Source organism: Mastigoproctus giganteus, chromosome 11 (assembly GCF_048544385.1).
Source record: "Mastigoproctus giganteus isolate SK-2022 chromosome 11, ASM4854438v1, whole genome shotgun sequence".
NCBI lineage: Eukaryota > Metazoa > Arthropoda > Arachnida > Uropygi > Thelyphonidae > Mastigoproctus > Mastigoproctus giganteus.
Window position 1 is genome coordinate 61,525,893 of NC_143585.1, and position 19,427 is coordinate 61,545,319.

The 19,427-nt window shown below is 38.1% G+C and overlaps 1 protein-coding gene across 1 annotated transcript in view; it reads right to left on the reverse strand.

Moving 5' to 3' along the window:
• LOC150078051 (neuronal membrane glycoprotein M6-a-like) overlaps window positions 1-19,427 on the reverse strand; it is a 111,432-nt gene that overhangs the window by 37,884 nt on the left and 54,121 nt on the right. The window contains exons 4-5 of the mRNA XM_090384443.1: window positions 16,237-16,396; window positions 14,111-14,267 (exon numbers count right to left, since the gene is read on the reverse strand). Of these exons, the coding sequence (XP_090240569.1) occupies window positions 14,111-14,267; window positions 16,237-16,396 (317 nt within the window). The remainder of the gene's footprint in view (window positions 1-14,110; window positions 14,268-16,236; window positions 16,397-19,427) is intronic.

Below are 19,427 nucleotides of genomic sequence, written 5' to 3' on the forward strand. Positions count from 1 at the left end.
TTCCAGGAAATAATTGTGGAAGGGATGGTGAGAAACTTGCCAGAAAGCTGCCTAATTTTTTTCCATATTAATCTGGAATCAGTGTTTCTATTTATAGTGGAGACAAACCGAGTCCAGGAATCCTTCTTGGCTTGTCTTCAGATGAGAAGCACTTTGGCCCTTAGCTTCTTGTGATTAATAAGATTAGCTGTTGTTGGGGATCATCAAAATAAATTCCACGCTTTATTTTTTTCCTTCTTTGCTTTTGTACATTCCTCATTCCACCAGTAGTTAAAATGCAGTTGGGCCGGATGATTTGATAATGAAACTGAGTATTTAGTTGCTGATAACAAGTGGGATGTGATATGTTCCATCTCTTCATCTATGGGCAATTTCCCCATCCAGGGGGCTGACTGAATTTTACCCAGTTGGCTTCAGAGAATTTCGATTTCCTGCAGGGTTGGGATAATGGTGGTTGTGTAGTAAGCAGATTACAAATAATTGGGGAATGGTCACTGCACGTGGGATTATTCATAACGGACCATTCCATGACTGTAAACAGTATCGGGGAGCATATTAAGAAATCAATTTCAGAAGTTTGTCCAGTTGGGAATTGTATGTGACTAGGTGCACCTGTATTAAGAATGGTAAAGCTTTGCTTATCCAGAAAGGTTTCAATCAGTCAGTCATATTTATCTAATTTAGAAGATCCCCATAATGGGTGGTAGCCATTTAAATCCCCCAGCAGACAGACAGAAACAGACAGCCAGGGGAAGGTAACTGTATTAGGTTTTCAAGATCTTGGTAAAAGAAGGTATGATCTGGTGGAAGATGAACTGAAACTAGCTTTATCACAAACTGAGTAATGAAATGTACAGCAACAGCTTCAACTTCTGATTGAAGAAAAATTTGCTTGGTCGGGATCTATGAGTTGATCAAGATGGCCACACTGCCATGAGCGGCAGTGGCAGATTCAGGGTAGGGCCACCGGGGCACATGCTCCCCCTATCATTTTTCGGAAAATATACACCAATTGTTTAAATTCCCTTTAGCTACAAAAAAATTTTTTTTTTCATTCTTAACATAGAATTTTATCTATTTTTGCATTGTGTTTCAGCTATTTTCAACTGATTACAGTTGACAACACTGATGCTAAAATGATCGCCATTCAAGTGCACAAAATAGTGCCCCCATCACAAATGGTGCCCCCCATCATTTTTTTCTGGATTCGCCACTGACAGGTAGCATTTGATGTATTCCGATCCTTTCAATATACAGGGTGTTTCAGTTAAACGTTTCAGAACTTCTAAGAGGGGTAGGGTACATCCTGACAACTCGAAATCATATAGCAATGTGGGGTCGGAAACGCTTTCCTGAAGCGGTATTGTACACAGAAGTCGTCGTGCGACGTCGTGCAGCACAGATTCGATTTTCGGTCAATGAATGGGCCGGTATTATGGGAGATCACCTTGTGGGGGGGGGGTATATTTTATTTTTTTTCTATTTGTATATGTAATTATTATTATTTTTTAGAGACCTTGTTTTAATCTATCCCTTAGCTATTTCTTTCCCCCTTTTCCTTGGAACCATAAAGGCTGTTGTTGTTATTTTCTTTATTCCTTTGAACAGGGGGGGGGTCCTCACTTCCCTTGCAAGGCCCACATGCTACCTGCTGCATAACATATATTATCCATTAATTTTATCAGAAGATCCAAGTTCTAAGGACTTTATTTTATTATTTTTCTCTTTACTCTAGCTTCCCTAGCTTGGATAGTTCGTACCACTAATTGTTAATAGTTGGTGTCAATATCACACATAAGCTCAAGATAAAACAACAAACTAGATTTATTTTACACAAGATATTTACACACACTTTATAATTCATAATATCGAAATTTTACAACAATCAACTATTGCTATACATGTTATGATGTCTACTCTCATCTTTGTTCTTCTAACCTTAATTGTAACTTCCTCATCTGCTATACAGAATGCTAATAACTAACCAATACAATCATTTGAGGTTAACACAATCATTTGAGCCTTTTCAGGCTTAACAACTTTCCTTGTTCTCAGACACTTCAAATCACAGATGAGTAACACACACACTTTCTTTCTCTCTTTCTCCCAAGTTATTGACTCTACTTCCTATCTCTTACAATATATTCTGTTCCCCTGGTTTCAGTCCTTTACAAAATGTCCTGTCCATTACTTTTTCTTTCGTTTATTTATTTCTAACACCGTTTCTGTTAATAAATATTCTACATAAACTTACTTGCTTTCCTTTTCTACCACCTGGATGAGTTTTCCTTCTTTGCTTCTTCAGCTATTTCCTCGCTGGACTTGGCCACCGCAAACTCGCTAGATGTGCTCCTGGCTCGACCTCAGACGTTCCTATTGCGCACAGGATCTTCCTCCAGGACTGTTGCTTTTTTTTTTTTTTCTCAGTGGATAACTCGAACGACCTTCCTTACTCTGACCTTTCCGCCTTTTTTGCTATTATTTTTCCCACTGTACTATCATTTTTTCGGAACTTTCTATATGCGTTTCCCGCACTCCCAAAAATATCTTTCCGCCACTCTCACGCGTCTCCCCGGAATTTCCTCCGGATCTTTCCCTTCCAGGCTTCGGGACTCTGACTTTCGGGCTCTCTCTCGGCTCTTCCTGCATCCGAGTTTTGTTTCCAACTCTCCTTTATTTTTCGTCCAATCATTTTTTCTCCCTCTCTCTTCATCTTTAATTTCATTCGCTTATTCTTTTTTTTCGTCACCTGGACCGCGTCTGGTAGGTGGAGCTCCCTTCTTTATGTTGACAACATCCAGGCTCTAACCAATCTCAAAAACTATCTTTGGGATGTCTGCAACCACTTACCTCTTCCTTCCAAGACACCGTCTGTGAAATTGGTGAGAGTGCCTCCCGTGTCGGCCTGTTTGTACTTTGTTTACAGCTAGAACACGGTGAGCTCTCTGATCTGGGTCTTCCCTTTGGCTGGAGTACCGAAACCACTTTAGGGGTGTGGGTGTTCTTTTGTCTCCCGCTACCGTCAGCAGCCACATCCCTTTTTCTGTACACAAGAACTGTGTCAAACTGGCCTACCCATTGTATCACAGTTCGGTCAGCGTCCCCCCTGCTGTTAAACTAATCTCTCAGTATTAAAGGAGCACCGCACAAGCAAATCTGCTGAGTGTTTATCTGTTAAAAACATTAGATATTGTAAATTATAAATTACAAAAAAATATATGTAAGAATAGTTCTTACATCCCTTAACACTCCATCAAAAAAAAAAAAACTTCTTTTTTTTTTTTTCTATACCGACCAATCCACCTCACTAATTTGTTAATCTTTGCCCTACCTATTATTTATATATATATATATACATCTCACTCTATCTTGCTTATAAGTAGCCCTCTATGCAAATTTTTTTTTTTTTTTTCAACTATTTTAATTTATATTTTGCACTTACTAATTCTACTCCCATCCCATGTACTCGTCAATTAATCCTCCCACTAAATACAATTGCTGGAGTCTGTTTGAATCTTTCAGTTTATTTGCCCTTTCTGCACTTTGATTCACAAATCCTTCTTTCCACTGTCCTTTGATTCTACTGCGGTTTGTTACTTCCATTCGAGGTCTGCGATCTTTATTTTCTAGTCTCTCTTCCTTTTGAGATATTTGACCTAAATTTTGTCTGACTTTCTCTGTTAGTTCTACTATTCCCACATGCACTATTTTGTTTTCTGCCTGTTGTCTTGTTCCGTCATTTTCTCTAATTCTTCTCCTTCTCCTTAATCTTCTTAACTCCTCCTGTGCAATCAGAACTTTATCAACACCTTTTTTTCTTTGCGGTAACCTTCGACTCGTTCTTTGCATTTGCCTCTCATTGCCTTTCCTTATGTTTCTATTCGCTTCCACCACTGCAGTCGGTGTCTTACTTTTAACATCATTTTCTGTCATCTGATAACTAACCTCGACCCTAGCATTAGCATTAGTAGAGGCATATGATGCAAGAAAGCAAGCTTATTCAGCATCAGCCAAAAAAAAAAAAAAAAAAACAACCACTACTCCCATTTCACCCCTCAATTCGTTCGAAATACCTGTACAGCTGAGCCTTAAATTTGTTTAGGCTATCAACTTCAACAACAAGCGATGGAAGTCTATTCCACAACCCAACTGCCCGCTGGCTAAAGGCGAATTTCCGCACATCTATCCGACATCCGTCCTTCCTCAATTTGAATTTATGCCCTCTCAGGTGATTATTCTGAGCAAGAGGAAGAATCCCATTGGCATTGAGCATGCTCAAGCCATTCAAAGCCTTGTACACCTCTATCAGATCACCTCGGCGATGCCTAGTCTCCAGGCTCTGTAATTTGCAAAACTTAACCCTTTCTTCGTAAGAGCAACCCTTTGTTCCATTCACTAATCTTGTTGCCTTCTCTGTACTCGTTCCAGCAGCTCTACATCCTTCTTGAAATGAGGCCTCCAGACCTGTATACAGTACTCAAGGTGTGGCCTGACCAATGCCTTATACAAGGGAATAATCACATCCCTGTCCCTGCTAGAAAAATTCCTGTATATCATTGACAAGACACCATGAGCTACTCTTGCAGCTCGTCTGCACTGCTCAGAGAACTTCATATCTGCCTGCACAATTACCCCCAGGTCCTTTTCATTCTCTACCACTGTCAGCGTAGTACCACAGAGTTGATACGTTGATCTGGGGTTACTGTTTCCCATATGTAGTACTTTACATTTGTCAATGTTAAACTTCATTTGCCACCTCTCAGCCCATCTGCTCAACCTTTCCAGATCCTGTTGCAGCAGCATAGTATCAGTAGTGTCCTTAACAACCCTGCCAACCTTTGTATCGTCTGCACACTTGGACATTAAGCCTGATACACCATCATCAATATCATTTATAAATACAGAAAACAACAATGGACCCAACACTGAACCCTGAGGAACTCCACTAATAACATTAGTCCACGTTGAGCAGTGTCCATTGATTACCACTCTCTGTCTTCTGCCACTCAACCATCCCTTTATCCATAGCAGCAATTTGCCTCCAATGCCACACTTCTCCAATTTGTGCAGCAGTCTTCCATGCGCAACAGTATCAAAAGCCTTTCTAAGATCCAAATATATAATATCAAAGTTATTCCCTGCATCCAGTTCTTTTGTGACTACATCATAGTATCCAATCAAATTGGTCAGACAAGACCTGCCCTTAACAAACCCATGCTGTGTCTGAGCTATAACTGAATTCTTGTCCAGATGATCCTGCAGTGCTTCTTTAACCAGTGCCTCCATTAATTTTCCTGGAACCGAAGTTAAACTAACAGGTCTATAATTACTTGTGTCAGCCTTTGATCCTCCTTTGTGAATTGGGGTTACATTTGCACATCTCCAGTCCATGGGTACCTCCCCTGAGTCCAAAGAAGCTCTCATAATTATGGCTAGGGGTTTGCTTACTTCCTTTGCTGCCTCCTTTAATATAACTGGATAGATCCCATCCACCCCGGGTGCCTTTTTTATGTTTATCCTCAACAATTTCTCCTCCACTTTCCTCTCAGTTATTAGAAAATCATCTAGCTCACTGCCAATGTTTACTTCACCTACGACATTCCCCTTCCTGAATAACTCCTCATGTGTGAATGTAGATGCAAAATACTCGTTTAGATTGTTAGCCACCTGAGCTGGATCCTCAACTGTTGAACCATCAACATCCAGTGGACCAATCTGATTCATCCCTTTCCTTCTTGAGTTTAAATAGGTAAAGAACTCTTTTCTGTTTTTCTTTGCATCCTTTGCCAAGGATTTCTCATAATCTGCCTTTGCCTGCCTAATCTCCTTTGTGACTTGGTTACAGACCAACTTATATCTATCATAGGCTTCCACGTCACCCATTAATTTGTATGTATCCCATGCATTTTTCTTCTCTGCCATATGTCTCATTAGTTCATCTGACAACCATTTAGGCCTGAACCTTGAACAATATTTCTTGGTTGGTATGTAAAGCCTGGTAGCTTCCAAGATTAGTTCCTTGAATGCTTCCCATTTTGAATTTGCTGTTGGTAACATCATCAGTTGGTCCCACTGTATAGAATTTAAATACTGTCTCAGACCTATTTGGTCTATTCTCGCTTGCACCAGGCCTGGATTTCAGGTTTGCTGGGCGCCATGGATAGAACCGACCCCTCTTCAGTTTCCATACCATTCTTGGGTCATCAACTTTGTATTCGGCTCTGTGATGTACCCTTCGTGCTGGGCAAAATCTAGCTATATGCCCATAGTTACCACAGCTATAGCATTTTACCAGACAGTGATCAATTTTTCTATTATTCGGTGTGACACGAAATGAATGATTACTGTCCTGGAACTTACCTCTCTGATTGCTGTACCTTCCCTTATTCTGGCCTGATCTATCATCATCTGCATAAAAAGACTTATGTTTAATCTGCCTATAATCTAAAGAATTGACACATGTGTGTTGTCTTTGATCTTCGGCCTCCCTTGTTCTCCTGTCCCATACACGTTCACTCCTACCATTTGACCTTTGCCCTCGCGTCTGAGTTGGCCGACCTGCTCCCTTCTCGTATGGATAGTGGGTGCCTTCCTGATACCCTCTCTGGCTATTCCTGAGTGGACACTGTCTTGCAAAGTGTTCTCTGTCACCGCAAATGAAACACTGTTTCGGCCAGTCCCGTTCATTGCCAAACCCTTCAAAATTTACTAATTCCCTCTCACGTTTCCGGTTCATTGACCCCGTATTGTCTCTATCGTTTTCGGCCTGTGAATTTACCCTTTTCTTTACTACCGCCGTCAGTTCGGCCAATTGCTTTCCTAGCAATTCGATCTGCTTTTCCAGATTTTTTCTTTCCGGACCATCATCTTTGTCTGGCCGAAGGCTCTTATTCTCTATAGATACTTGGTATACACTCTCCTTTCGTTCTTTCTTAAAATACATCTCTAGTCTCTCCTCATCACGTGCCAGTATAAGGGCGTGTGCCAAAGAAGATGGGCTGCGTCTGAGGACTTCTTTCCTGTATTTCTCTTTCATCCCGCTTATGAATTGGGCCATCAGTATTTTATCTAATGTCTGTTTCTCCTCTGTCTCGCTCTCAGTGGCTAATTTCACTTCTACGAACTTCCTATGGAAATCTTCTACAGTCTCCTTACCTGTTTGTATGCAATTATTCAAACAATTTATGCCTTCCATAAATGTGTATTTCTTATGGAACAGATTTATCAAAATTTCCCCGAATTGCCTAAGTGTGTCTACGTCCGTAACTTGTGTAGCTCGCTGATATTTAACTAGGGCTTCACCTTCTAACTTATATTCTGCCAACGCCACCACCTCTATGTCCCCTAAGTTTTCATTTTCCTGGACTATTTCTAGTTTACGTAAGAATACGTCTACCCTTTCAGTGGGCTCACCCTTAAATGGTTTCAGGTATTTGCTCATTTTAAATTTATTACTTACACTCGAGTGCACGCCTAATTCAACGGAACTCTCCCTCTCCCGTTCATCTCTCTCCCTAGTTGCCATCTGTGATCTTAGAAGCATTGTTACAATATATTCCCTCCAAAATGTATAATCTTATCGATTATTCCAATTAAACAAAATAATCTACTATGACTAACCAATTAAACAATCAATACTAATCAACTCCAATTTACACAATCAGTACTAATCAACTTCAATTTAAACAATCAATACTCATCAGCTTCACTTTAAACAATCAATACTCATCAACTTCACTAAATGATCAATGCTAATTCAATCTCAATTAAACAATCTTCAATAATCAAGCACCATTAAGCAATCCTCAATATTCAATTACAATTTATCACTCAATACTTGTTAACCACAATTAAGCAATCACCAATAATCAATTACAATTTATTGATCAATAATAATCAACTACCATTAATCAATTAATAATAGTTCACTTCACTTAAACCTTCAATATTAATCAACCTCAGTTAAACAATGTTAATCTACTACAATTTAAATAATCAATACTAATTCAACTCTCAAGAAAATTAAACAATCTTCAATAATTAACCCCAATTAATCAACCAATAATCATTAACCTCAATTACTCAATCATCTACCTGTTGAATGGATTATAAATCACAATAAATTACACCTTCAATAAATCAAATTAATTTTCTGGCTCGCCAACTGATTTTTATGAATACTTCAGTAACTATTTTCTTTGGTTCTCCTTGCCTGGGAGAATTATCACTCTCCAACACTCTAAGGCCAAATTTTCCAGGCTGGATAGGTCACTTTTGGGGGAACTATCTTTGTTATCCGATTTCGGGAAGCTATCACTAACTGTGAGAAAAATTCTGGCTGGCACTCGCCAATTGTGGTGGGGGGGGGGGTTTAATTATTTTTTTTTATTATTTTATTTATATATTATCTATTTATACACAATATATATATTCATCCCTCCTTGGAACCTTCATTAGGCCGATGCTTAAGAAATTTATTTGATTTTCTTTTCTTGAAGCAAGGGGGGTCCTCAGTTTCCTTCCAAGGCCCACATGCTACCTGCTACATAACATATATTATCCATTAATTTTATCAGAAGATCCAAGTTCTAAGGACTTTATTTTATTATTTTTCTCTTTACTCTAGCTTCCCTAGCTTGGATAGTTCGTACCACTAATTGTTAATAGTTGGTGTCAATATCACACATAAGCTCAAGATAAAACAACAAACTAGATTTATTTTACACAAGATATTTACACACACTTTATAATTCATAATATCGAAATTTTACAACAATCAACTATTGCTATACATGTTATGATGTCTACTCTCATCTTTGTTCTTCTAACCTTAATTGTAACTTCCTCATCTGCTATACAGAATGCTAATAACTAACCAATACAATCATTTGAGGTTAACACAATCATTTGAGCCTTTTCAGGCTTAACAACTTTCCTTGTTCTCAGACACTTCAAATCACAGATGAGTAACACACACACTTTCTTTCTCTCTTTCTCCCAAGTTAGTGACTCTACTTCCTATCTCTTACAATATATTCTGTTCCCCTGGTTTCAGTCCTTTACAAAATGTCCTGTCCATTACTTTTTCTTTCGTTTATTTATTTCTAACACCGTTTCTGTTAATAAATATTCTACATAAACTTACTTGCTTTCCTTTTCTACCACCTAGATGAGTTTTCCTTCTTTGCTTCTTCAGCTATTTCCTCGCTGGACTTGGCCACCGCAAACTCGCTAGATGTGCTCCTGGCTCGACCTCAGACGTTCCTATTGCGCACAGGATCTTCCTCCAGGACTGTTGCTTTTTTTTTTTTTTTTTTTCAGTGGATAACTCGAACGACCTTCCTTACTCTGACCCTTCCGCCTTTTTTGCTATTATTTTTCCCACTATACTATCATTTTTTCGGAACTTTCTATATGCGTTTCCCGCACTCCCAAAAATATCTTTCCGCCACTCTCACGCGTCTCCCCGGAATTTCCTCCGGATCTTTCCCTTCCAGGCTTCGGGACTCTGACTTTCGGGCTCTCTCTCGGCTCTTCCTGCATCCGAGTTTTGTTTCCAACTCTCCTTTATTTTTCGTCCAATCATTTTTTCTCCCTCTCTCTTCACCTTTAATTTCATTCGCTTATTCTTTTTTTTTCGTCGCCTGGACCGCGTCTGGTAGGTGGAGCTCCCTTCTTTGTGTTGACAACATCCAGGCTCTAACCAATCTCAAAAATTATCTTTGGGATGCCTGCAACCACTTACCTCTTCCTTCACGCTTCCTTCCAAGACACCATCTGTGAAATTGGTGAGAGTGCCTCCCGTGTCGGCCTGTTTGTACTTTGTTTATAGCTCGAACACGGTGAGCTCTCTGATCTGGGTCTTCCCTTTAGCTGGAGTACCGAAACCACTTTAGGGGTGTGGGCGTTCTTTTGTCTCCCGCTACCGTCAGCAGCCACATCCCTTTTTCTGTACACAAGAACTGCGTCAAACTGGCCTACCCATTGTATCACAGTTCGGTCAGCATCCCCCCTGCTGTTAAACTAATCTCTCAGTATTAAAGGAGCACCGCACAAGCAAATCTGCTGAGTGTTTATCCGTTAAAAACATTAGATATTGTAAATTATAAATTACAAAAAAATATATGTAAGAATAGTTCTTACAACCTCATCGGACCTTACCTGTTACCGTGTCGTCTCACCGGACCTATCTACTTGATCTTTCTGCAGCAAGTATTGCCACAACTTTTGAGAGATGAACAGATTTCTGCATCGACGCAACAGACAATGTGGTTCCAACACGATGGAGCCCCTGCCCATTATAGTGGAGATGTTCGTAACTACCTGGATGTCACATTTGGTCAACAGTGGATCGGACGTGGTGGTCCCGTGCGTTGGCCTGCTCGGTCACCCGACCTATCATGTCTTGATTTTTATTTCTGGGGTCATATGAAATCGCTAGTTTATGACACCCCTGTTGACAATGCTGAGGAGCTGGTTGCAAGAACTGCAGTAGCTGCCGAAGAAATTCGAAATTCGCCTGGAGTATTCCAGAATGTTCGGATGTCCATGCGTCGGAGATGTGAGGCGTGCATTGTAGCCCGTGGAAGAAACTTCGTACACTTACTTTAATCCATGTACCTTTTGCTTCTTTTCATGTATTATTAAAACGATTTCTCACTTACGGTCTCTTTTCTTTATGGTGCTTCTGTGTACAACACCGCTTCAGGAAAGCATTTCTGACCCCACATTGCTATATGATTTCGAGTTGTCAGGATGTACCCTACCCCTCTTAGAAGTTCTGAAACGTTTAACTGAAACACCCTGTATAGAGGTTCTTTATGGAAGTGGAAATTTGAGAAGTTAAATAGGTTTCCTATAAGCAGAAACAAACTGGAGAGTAGCGATGGATCATGAATATCGTTGATATTGCTACGGAGTCCTCTACAATTCCACTATAAAATAAAAGGTATTACTTGAGATGAGTACAAGGAATTGTATCTGACTGCTTTTTAAGTATGGCAGTTTTATGGTGGTCAGATTTCTGTTTGTCTTTGTTTGGAAATATAGGAAAACCAGTGTCCATCTCTTCTTCCATATATATTTCTAAAATCGGATCTTCCTGGTTAGATGAGTAATCAGCATCCATGGAGGTGTCTTAAGATATTCTTTTTTGAATTGGAACTTTTACCATGTAAAATAGTAGCAATCATTGGTGGGGAAGGGGATGTTGCTAGTATTGTAAGAGGAATGTTACTTGCCTGGTCTGAGTGCTTAGGGACACAGACTGTTGCTGAGAGAGGACAACTTGAGTCCAGTCGGAGATTGATATGTTTGAGGAGATTGTAACATCAGTTTTGGTGGACACTGTTGTTTTTGTGCAATACTGGCATAGATAAGTTTGGGCATAGTAGGAACAATTATTTTCCTTGCTTCTCGATAGCCTACCTTGTTCTCAACCTTATATTTCACAACTTTTTTCTCAGTTTTCCATCTATCACAAGTTTTAGAATATGCAGGATAGTTGCCTTTGCAGTTGGGACTAGTCATTTCTGTCGCCAAGCATTCAGAAGATTCAGAGTTGGGACAAACTGGGTTTCCTCTGCATGTCGTCTGAGAGTGGCCATACTTTTGGCACTTGTAACATATCAAGGATTGGGAATGTAGGGATGAACACAGCAAAGTAACAAAGTCTTTTTGTCACAATAACATTTTAATCTTGAAGCTCTTGAGTTATTTTTAAATCCATGAAGTTCAACAGATCCCAGCTAGATATCATACCTTTGGATGTATTAGTATTGCATGGGGAGATATACTCACTGGTATCCCAGCAAAATTTGAAAGTTTTAAGAGTTTCTCTGAACTACAGGTTGATGTTTCTAAAAGTAGGTCTCCAAGATTGCAGTCGCTTCACGGTCTTAGGAGATCCTGCAATACTCTCTAGGTGTTGCAGGATGAGGAAGGGGGATAATTTGCTGAGAGGTTGGTCTGAAAGTGAGTGCAAAATTAGAAATGCAGGAAACTCTGTTGTTGGTGAATTTGTTTTCAACCTCTTTGGATGTGAAATATCATAATCAGTTTCAGTCTGTGGCTGCGAGCTTGTCGACTCTAAAGGCAGAAACACGTTGTGCTCCATATTTGCTTCTTTTGGGCCTTGGCAGATCACCTTTTCTGCCTAGGTTTCTGGTCCCACCATGAGGAGGCAGGAGCAGTGCCTGCGACCAAGTGGAGATTAGTACTTAAGAAAGAAAAATATAAAGAAAGGTGGGTTTCCTTTCTTGCTCTCTACAAGAACTTTTTGGTAGAAGAGCTTCTTCAAATAAGCAGTTTTTGAAAATGCAGGAACTTAAAAAGAACTACTAGTCACTCTAGAAAGAGCGCACAGATAAGTCGCCTGGTCACAATTCGCTTGGCACCTGGAGACAGATAAGTAAGTTTAAAGGATATAGTTACCAATAGGTACATAATTTTGGAGGCACATTGCAATATGAAAGAATCTATGTAGATGAAAATTACATGAAAGAGTCCTTTATGTATGCCCACAGTTTGTTTTATCTTCACCTTCTTACCAGGATAAGTCTATGATTTCTGGCAACTAAAAATATATTGCCACCTTCAAAGAATGTAGAGGAATATTTTTATAAGCTCTGTAATAAGGAATTGAAAACAGCCACCTCTTATTATTTATCACTCATTAATAATGTTCCAGAGAAAAGCCAGAGAAGCTGTTTGTTTGTTTGTTATTTGGTTTTTAGGAGCATTAGCAACTCAGGCCATATTGCTCCGGGATATGTGGTGGTCATTCCCTAACCTTTCTGCATCCTCCGTATTTGGTGGTGACAGGCTCGAACCCCAGTCTAATCAAGAAGCGTGTGCTACGCACTGCTGCTCCTTCCCACCTGGCTACAGAGGCGCTCAACCCAGAGAAGCTGAACACCCCAACAGAGCAATGCAATGAATCACACATGTTGTTGTTGTTATTTGTTTTTTTAGGAGCATTAGCAACTAAGGCCATATTGCTCCGGGAATATGCGGTGGTCATTTCTTGACCTTTCGCATCCTCTGTATTTGGTGGTCATGGGCTCAAACCTGGTCTAATCAAAAAGTGTGTGCTACGCACTGCTGCTCCTGCCCACCTGGCTACGGAGGCACCTGAATCACACATACATGCACACAATAGTTTAGACAGTATCACTGAAGACTTGAATCTCTTAAAGAGACTGGCTACAGCAACCCATTCCCTTCCATAAATTACAAGAAGTGATTCTGTCATTTCAATAGGTAAGGAACCTTACCAATTGAAATGACAGAATCACTTATTTGAAGTATGCATAACAGTTTAAAGTAAGCAAATCCTTTTTTTTTTTTTTTTTTTTTGTATTTCAGTGGACCTACCTAAATCCTTTTGTTTTTCTTAGATATAAAAAAAAAAAAAAAGTAAAGTGCAGCCATTATCAACCCACTGCAGGATGGATGCCTCCCCAACAATTCGTGCTGAGGGAAATGGACCATAATCTGCCACGCTGGTCCAGTGCGGGTTGGCAGATCGACCGTATTCAGCAGTCAGGGGTTTGAACCCCGGTCTACTCAAAGAGCGTGTGCTACTGCACTCCCGCTCCTGACCACTCGGCTACGGAGGTACCTTTCTTAGATTATTGCAAATTCTTAGATATATCATTACATTATTAAAATATCTTCTTTTGAACACTGTTAAGTATTGTTACTATTGCAGTATGATAAGCTAACTTTTAAAATTTCTTGCCCATGTTTCTTATAGTTTTCAAGACATTCACATTTTATTGTTCATTCCTATAAATTTGGAAACCAATGTGTTAAAAAATTAACACCTTCAATTTCCTAATAATAGTCAAAATGTATCAACCCAAATTATTCCAACACTGATGTACCCTTCAGCACATGTAACAGTTCAGTGATGTATACAGAAAGTTATGTATGCTGAAAAAGTAATTACCAAAAGTCTGTAAATAGAGAAAAACAAGTGTTTTCTTCCTTTTCATTTAAATGTGGACATTTATGTATAGTCTCAGGTCAACTACAGTGATGCAATATGACTACAATCCTGAATTGGTTGAATATACTCCTATATAAACTAAGTTATTTATACACTTACGGAAATGAACCAAATTGATACACTTGACTTCTGGATCGGTCTGCTCTTTAAGATTATTGCAAATTCCCCAGAAAATGGAAAATATGAAAGTTATCACTACTAGACAGCCTGCAACCATTAGCCACACTAATTCCAACACATAAGTTACTCCCATGAACTGTAAAAATATTAAAAAAAAATTAAATTTTAATATCAATAAAATAATATAGCATTTCTTCATATTATTGAACTTTATATAACTTGTATGATATTCATATGTTTAAAATAATACTTTAACATTCAATAACACTTTCTTAATAAATAATGCTTTCATTTTTTTGAAATAATGAAAGATTTAAAAAAAAAAAAGTAAGCAACTTTTTTCTGCAACTTTTGCAGATAATTTTTGTCCTGTTCATCTCTCAGTTATGAGGGAAGTTATAATTTTTAAAATAGACATATGACCTTGAATTTCATAACAGAAAGCTGAGTTAACTGTATCAACAAATTAGTCATGCTCTAAGATGTCTCAAAGAAAACTGAGCATCATACCTGCATGTAAAATCTGGTTGTGTATGCACAAAGCTAGTAAGATTAAGGGACAATATGAATTAGCCTGTAACACTGGATATACAATTATAAAATATTTATAATTGTATATCCAATATACAATTGTGATGTTGTAGCTATGGAACATTATGTTCTGCACATCATCATTTGGCATAAAGTTCCATTTTTCAGGAGTACATTAATGATGTTATATGAGGAGAACCTGTAAACAGAAATCTAGATCATTTCCCTCTCCTCCTTACAGAAGAGTTCACTTCTCTAGATGTCAGGATGCAACATGATGGCCATTGTTTCCTATTTTTATTTCTTAAGTTGCATTAATAAAACTGTATTGCTTTTTATACTATACTAACCCTTGGACATGACATTATAAATAAAAAAAAATGAAATGAATGAAAAAAAAAAATTTAATTGATTATAGTTTGAGAAAATAATGCTACATTGCATTAAGTTTTTCTGTTTCATCTGTCTGGGGACACTTCTGTCCCTCCTGTGACAGTGAGAATGCTTGGACTTAGGCTCTTCATCCACAAGCCAACATAAAGTAACTAATATAATTTTTAATCAAATAACATCCCCCAGTGGCTGAGTTAACTGTATCAAAAGTTAACCATGCTGTAAGTTGTCTCAAAAGAAAACTGAGTATCACAGATTGCATGTAAAATCTGCATGTGTATGCATAAAGCTAGTAAGATTAAGGAACAATATAAGTTGGCCTGTAATAGGTGAATTCATTATCCATTAAAAACTCAAAGGCATTGCTGTGTCTGGTTTCAAACCTAGGTCACTCATCAGACAACAGGCAGCTCAATAAGTGACTGTGCCAAGTGATGAATAAATGCATCGAATCCAGCAAGCAATATTTGGAAAAAAATTAACAATTAAAAACATAACTTTTATTATATGTATAATTAAACCTCTATTAGTAATAATTTAACACAGGGTTATGTTTTTCTGTTACAGCAGTTTGGGGACTCTTTGTCCCTCTTGGGCAAACATGAGGCTTAGGTTCTTTAGAAATGGCTACGTCTATTCACAAGTCAATCTAAGTAACTAATATTAGTTTCAATTAAATAATATCACCCAGTAGGTAAATCGATTATTCATTAAAAATTCAAAGGCACTGTTCCAAAATGAGTCACAATAGTTTGAATTTTAATGAATAAAGTATTCACCTACTGGCTGATATTATCTGATTAAAAATGATATCAGTTACTTTGGACTAACCTGTAGATAAATATAATGATTTATAAAGAGCTCCGCTCAAGCTCCGTCACTGTCACAGAAGGGACAAAAGTGTCTCCAGACAATCAACAGAAAAGCATAACACAATGTAGCATTATTTTCTCAAATGATTTCAATATTTTTGTTGAAATTGTACTCTATTTCCTTACTTAATTGATTATCTTGGGATATATTGTTCTATAAAACATTTGCTGAAAGTTATAAAATAATTTAAGCAATAACATCCAAAAAATGATAATGAAATAATATTTGTGATATCATCACTACCATTCTTGGTAATTATTTCATATTATTTCATCAAATTAAATATTATATATGTAATTTAAACTTACCACAGCACATGATATTCTACCTCCTAAACGAGCTTTCCAACCTCTGTAGACCTTCTCTCTAGTGGCGCCTGTAGCTAAAAATCCAACAAAGAGAAGGATAATGCTAAGAAGTCCCATGACAGCCCCAATAATAATGAACACAACATGAAGGTCACTAAGCCTATAATGGAAAAAAATTCAAATATCAGAAAAATATCTAGTATAAACTATATTATTATTATTAGCCATATGGTGCAAGGAAGCCTGGGGCTTACGCTGCACCAGCCAAAAAAAAAAAAATTTTCTGAATTACCCTGAGAGAGAGAGAAGTAGAAGGGAATCACCAAGAAAAAGAAGAATGATGATATCCAGCTCAGGACCCTGGGTGTGCCAAGCCATACTCACCAAATGTGAGCCCCTGGGGTATATAATCATTCTGTTTATAAATAAATAAAAAAAAAGGGTTTTCTTTATAATGAAAATTGATAAATGTTAGCATTAATGTATTAATCAGGAAAAATGATGCAAGGAAGTCAATTTTTGCATCAACAAAAAAAAAATAAATAAAAAAATAACACCCACCCACAATCGATTAAAATCTGCCTGCAAAAAAATAAAATAAAAAATTTAATTCTACCTTGAGCCTTGTCAAACTCCCTATCCCAACTACTGTGGGTGACAACTTATTCCAGTGATTAGCAATACACTCCCAAAAGATGAATTAATGCATTAATATCAAATGTGTTCTGTTCCTCATCTGCCCTACAGCCCTGTGCTTTCTTTATTTATTTCCAAAGTTAAAGGAGCTGAAAGGAAAACATTTCCAGTCATCAGAAGCCAGAAGACATCAGAGGCAATTCTCAAACATGTTAAAAAATAGTTTCTACCATGTAGTAGTAGTAGTGGAGGCATGTGATGCAAGAAAGCAAGCGTATGAGAGGGTGCTAACTCTCTTTTACAAGTTTCAGCTGAGAATTACAAGCTCCAAAAAAAAGATCAGTGTTTTGCTATTTTATTTATTTAACTGTCATATTATATTGTACTTTATAAGTAGCTTTATAGTTCTAGTTACGCCCATTATGAGCATGTTTGAGCATGCTCAATGCCGATGGGATTCTTCCTCTTGCTCAGAATAATCACCTGAGAGGGCATAAATTCAGATTGAGGAAAGACAGATGTAGGATAGATGTGCAGAAATTTGCCTTTAGCCAGTGGGTAGTTGGTTGATGGAACAGACTTCCATCCCTTGTTGTGGAAGTTGATAGCCTTAATAAATTTAAGGCTCAGCTGGACAGGTATTTCGAATGAACAGAGGGGTGAAATGGAAGTGTTTTTTTTTTTTTTTTTTGGCTGATGCTGCATAAGCTAGCTTTCTTGCATCATATGCCTCTACTAATGCTAATGCTAAATTATTTTTAATTTAGATAGAGTTTATGTAGGTTACTACTTAATATACGTAAAACCGTTGTTTCGTTCTAATCTTGCACTCATTGTTTTCGTATAGAGTGAGGGGTAGGGAATTCAAATTTTGAATTGTGGTAAACGTATTATGCTATCTAGCTTTAAAGTAAAACTAGATAGCATAATACGTATCATTGCATTTAGGAATCTATTAGATAGTGCAGTATTGATAATTAATTAAATTTATTAATCTTATTAATTTTCATTGTTAATTTCAATATCATGCCTCATACTAGAGCAGCAAAGCAACAGGCTCGCAAAACAACACCAGAGCTCACTCTTGTGCATCAGGCAACACAGTGGCAATCTCCAAGGCAGAATGCACTGATCCCACAGGTGTTAGTTACTGTCAGTGACTCTATTGTCAGGGAGACAGGTAATATATTGTGTAAAAAGGATAGGTGGAATAGAACCATGGTATGTCTGCCAGGGACAAAGGTTGATGACGTTGTAGAGCAGATATCATCTTTTAAGGGCTCAAAAGGTGATATTGTTGTACACGTTGGCACTAATGATATTAAGAGTAAGAGACTGGCAGAATTGCAGAATTACTTAACAAGTACAGGTCACTGTTGAAAAAAAAGCCGTGAATTAGGGTTGAATTTGAAAGTGACTGCAATTCTGCCCAGACACGATAGGAGGTAGTATATGATGAGAGCCTCATCAATTGATTCGGCCCAGGAGAGATTTTGCAAGGCTCATGGAGTAGAATTTTCTTAGTGTGGTCTGTGCTTGTTAACAGGAGAGACTGCTTCTACAGGGATGGGATACACTTAAATAGAAGGGGTGCAAGGATATTTGCTGATGCTATCAAAGCAATGTTAGGTGGGTCAGAAAAATACTAGCTTGGGGAGGATTCACAGACTAAAAGATTAAAGATTAATAGTAGCCAAAGGCAGGCGTGCAAGTGCATCATTCTTGCACCAGCATTATTCTTGCACCGGCATCATTCTTGCACTGCTTCTATTAGATTGGAGGGTGGGGTATGGGGTATGGGGTTGGAGTCATCGCGGAACAAATAAATACATGGGCTGTGTTAGGGTAACTAAGAATAAGAAGAGATGCATGTACACCAATGCTAGAAGTATTGTAAATAAATTTGATGAATTTGAAGTGCTGATCAAGACATCAAAGGCACATATTGTTGGGATATCAGAGACATGGTGTCACACAGATATAAGCAGTGCAGAATTGGAATTTGGGAATGTGTACAATGTGTACAGAAAGGATAGACAGGATAGGAAGAGAGGAGGGTTTATGCTGTTAATTAAGAAAAACATAAAATCTAAGGAAGTGCATCCAGTTGACATAGATGGAGAGTGCAATGTTGAGTGACATATGCACTGGGAAAGCAAAAATGAGAGTAGGAGTGTGTTATAGGCCTAATGATTCTAATGAGTACAATGAAAAATTGTACAGAGAAATAGAATGGCCAGTAAATCAGATTCTATTGGGGGATTTTAACTTCTCAGATATTAAAAAAAATCTGTTTAAGCATGGGTGATGCATCTCCATCATTGCTACTACCCAGGTAGTATGCATGCATTGTTTTATTATATCTCATATTGTTAATACCTTCACAATGAGTTGCCTAGGTATTGCACTACTTCGAATAAGTAATGTTTCTCTGGTAGAGAAACGTTACTTATTCGAAGACTACTGTTAATTATTCTCAGATGGGCACCACCACCCAGACGGCACCGTTTCAGAGCCAGTTGGGCAGGTACTCTGTTGCAATAATGACAACCCAT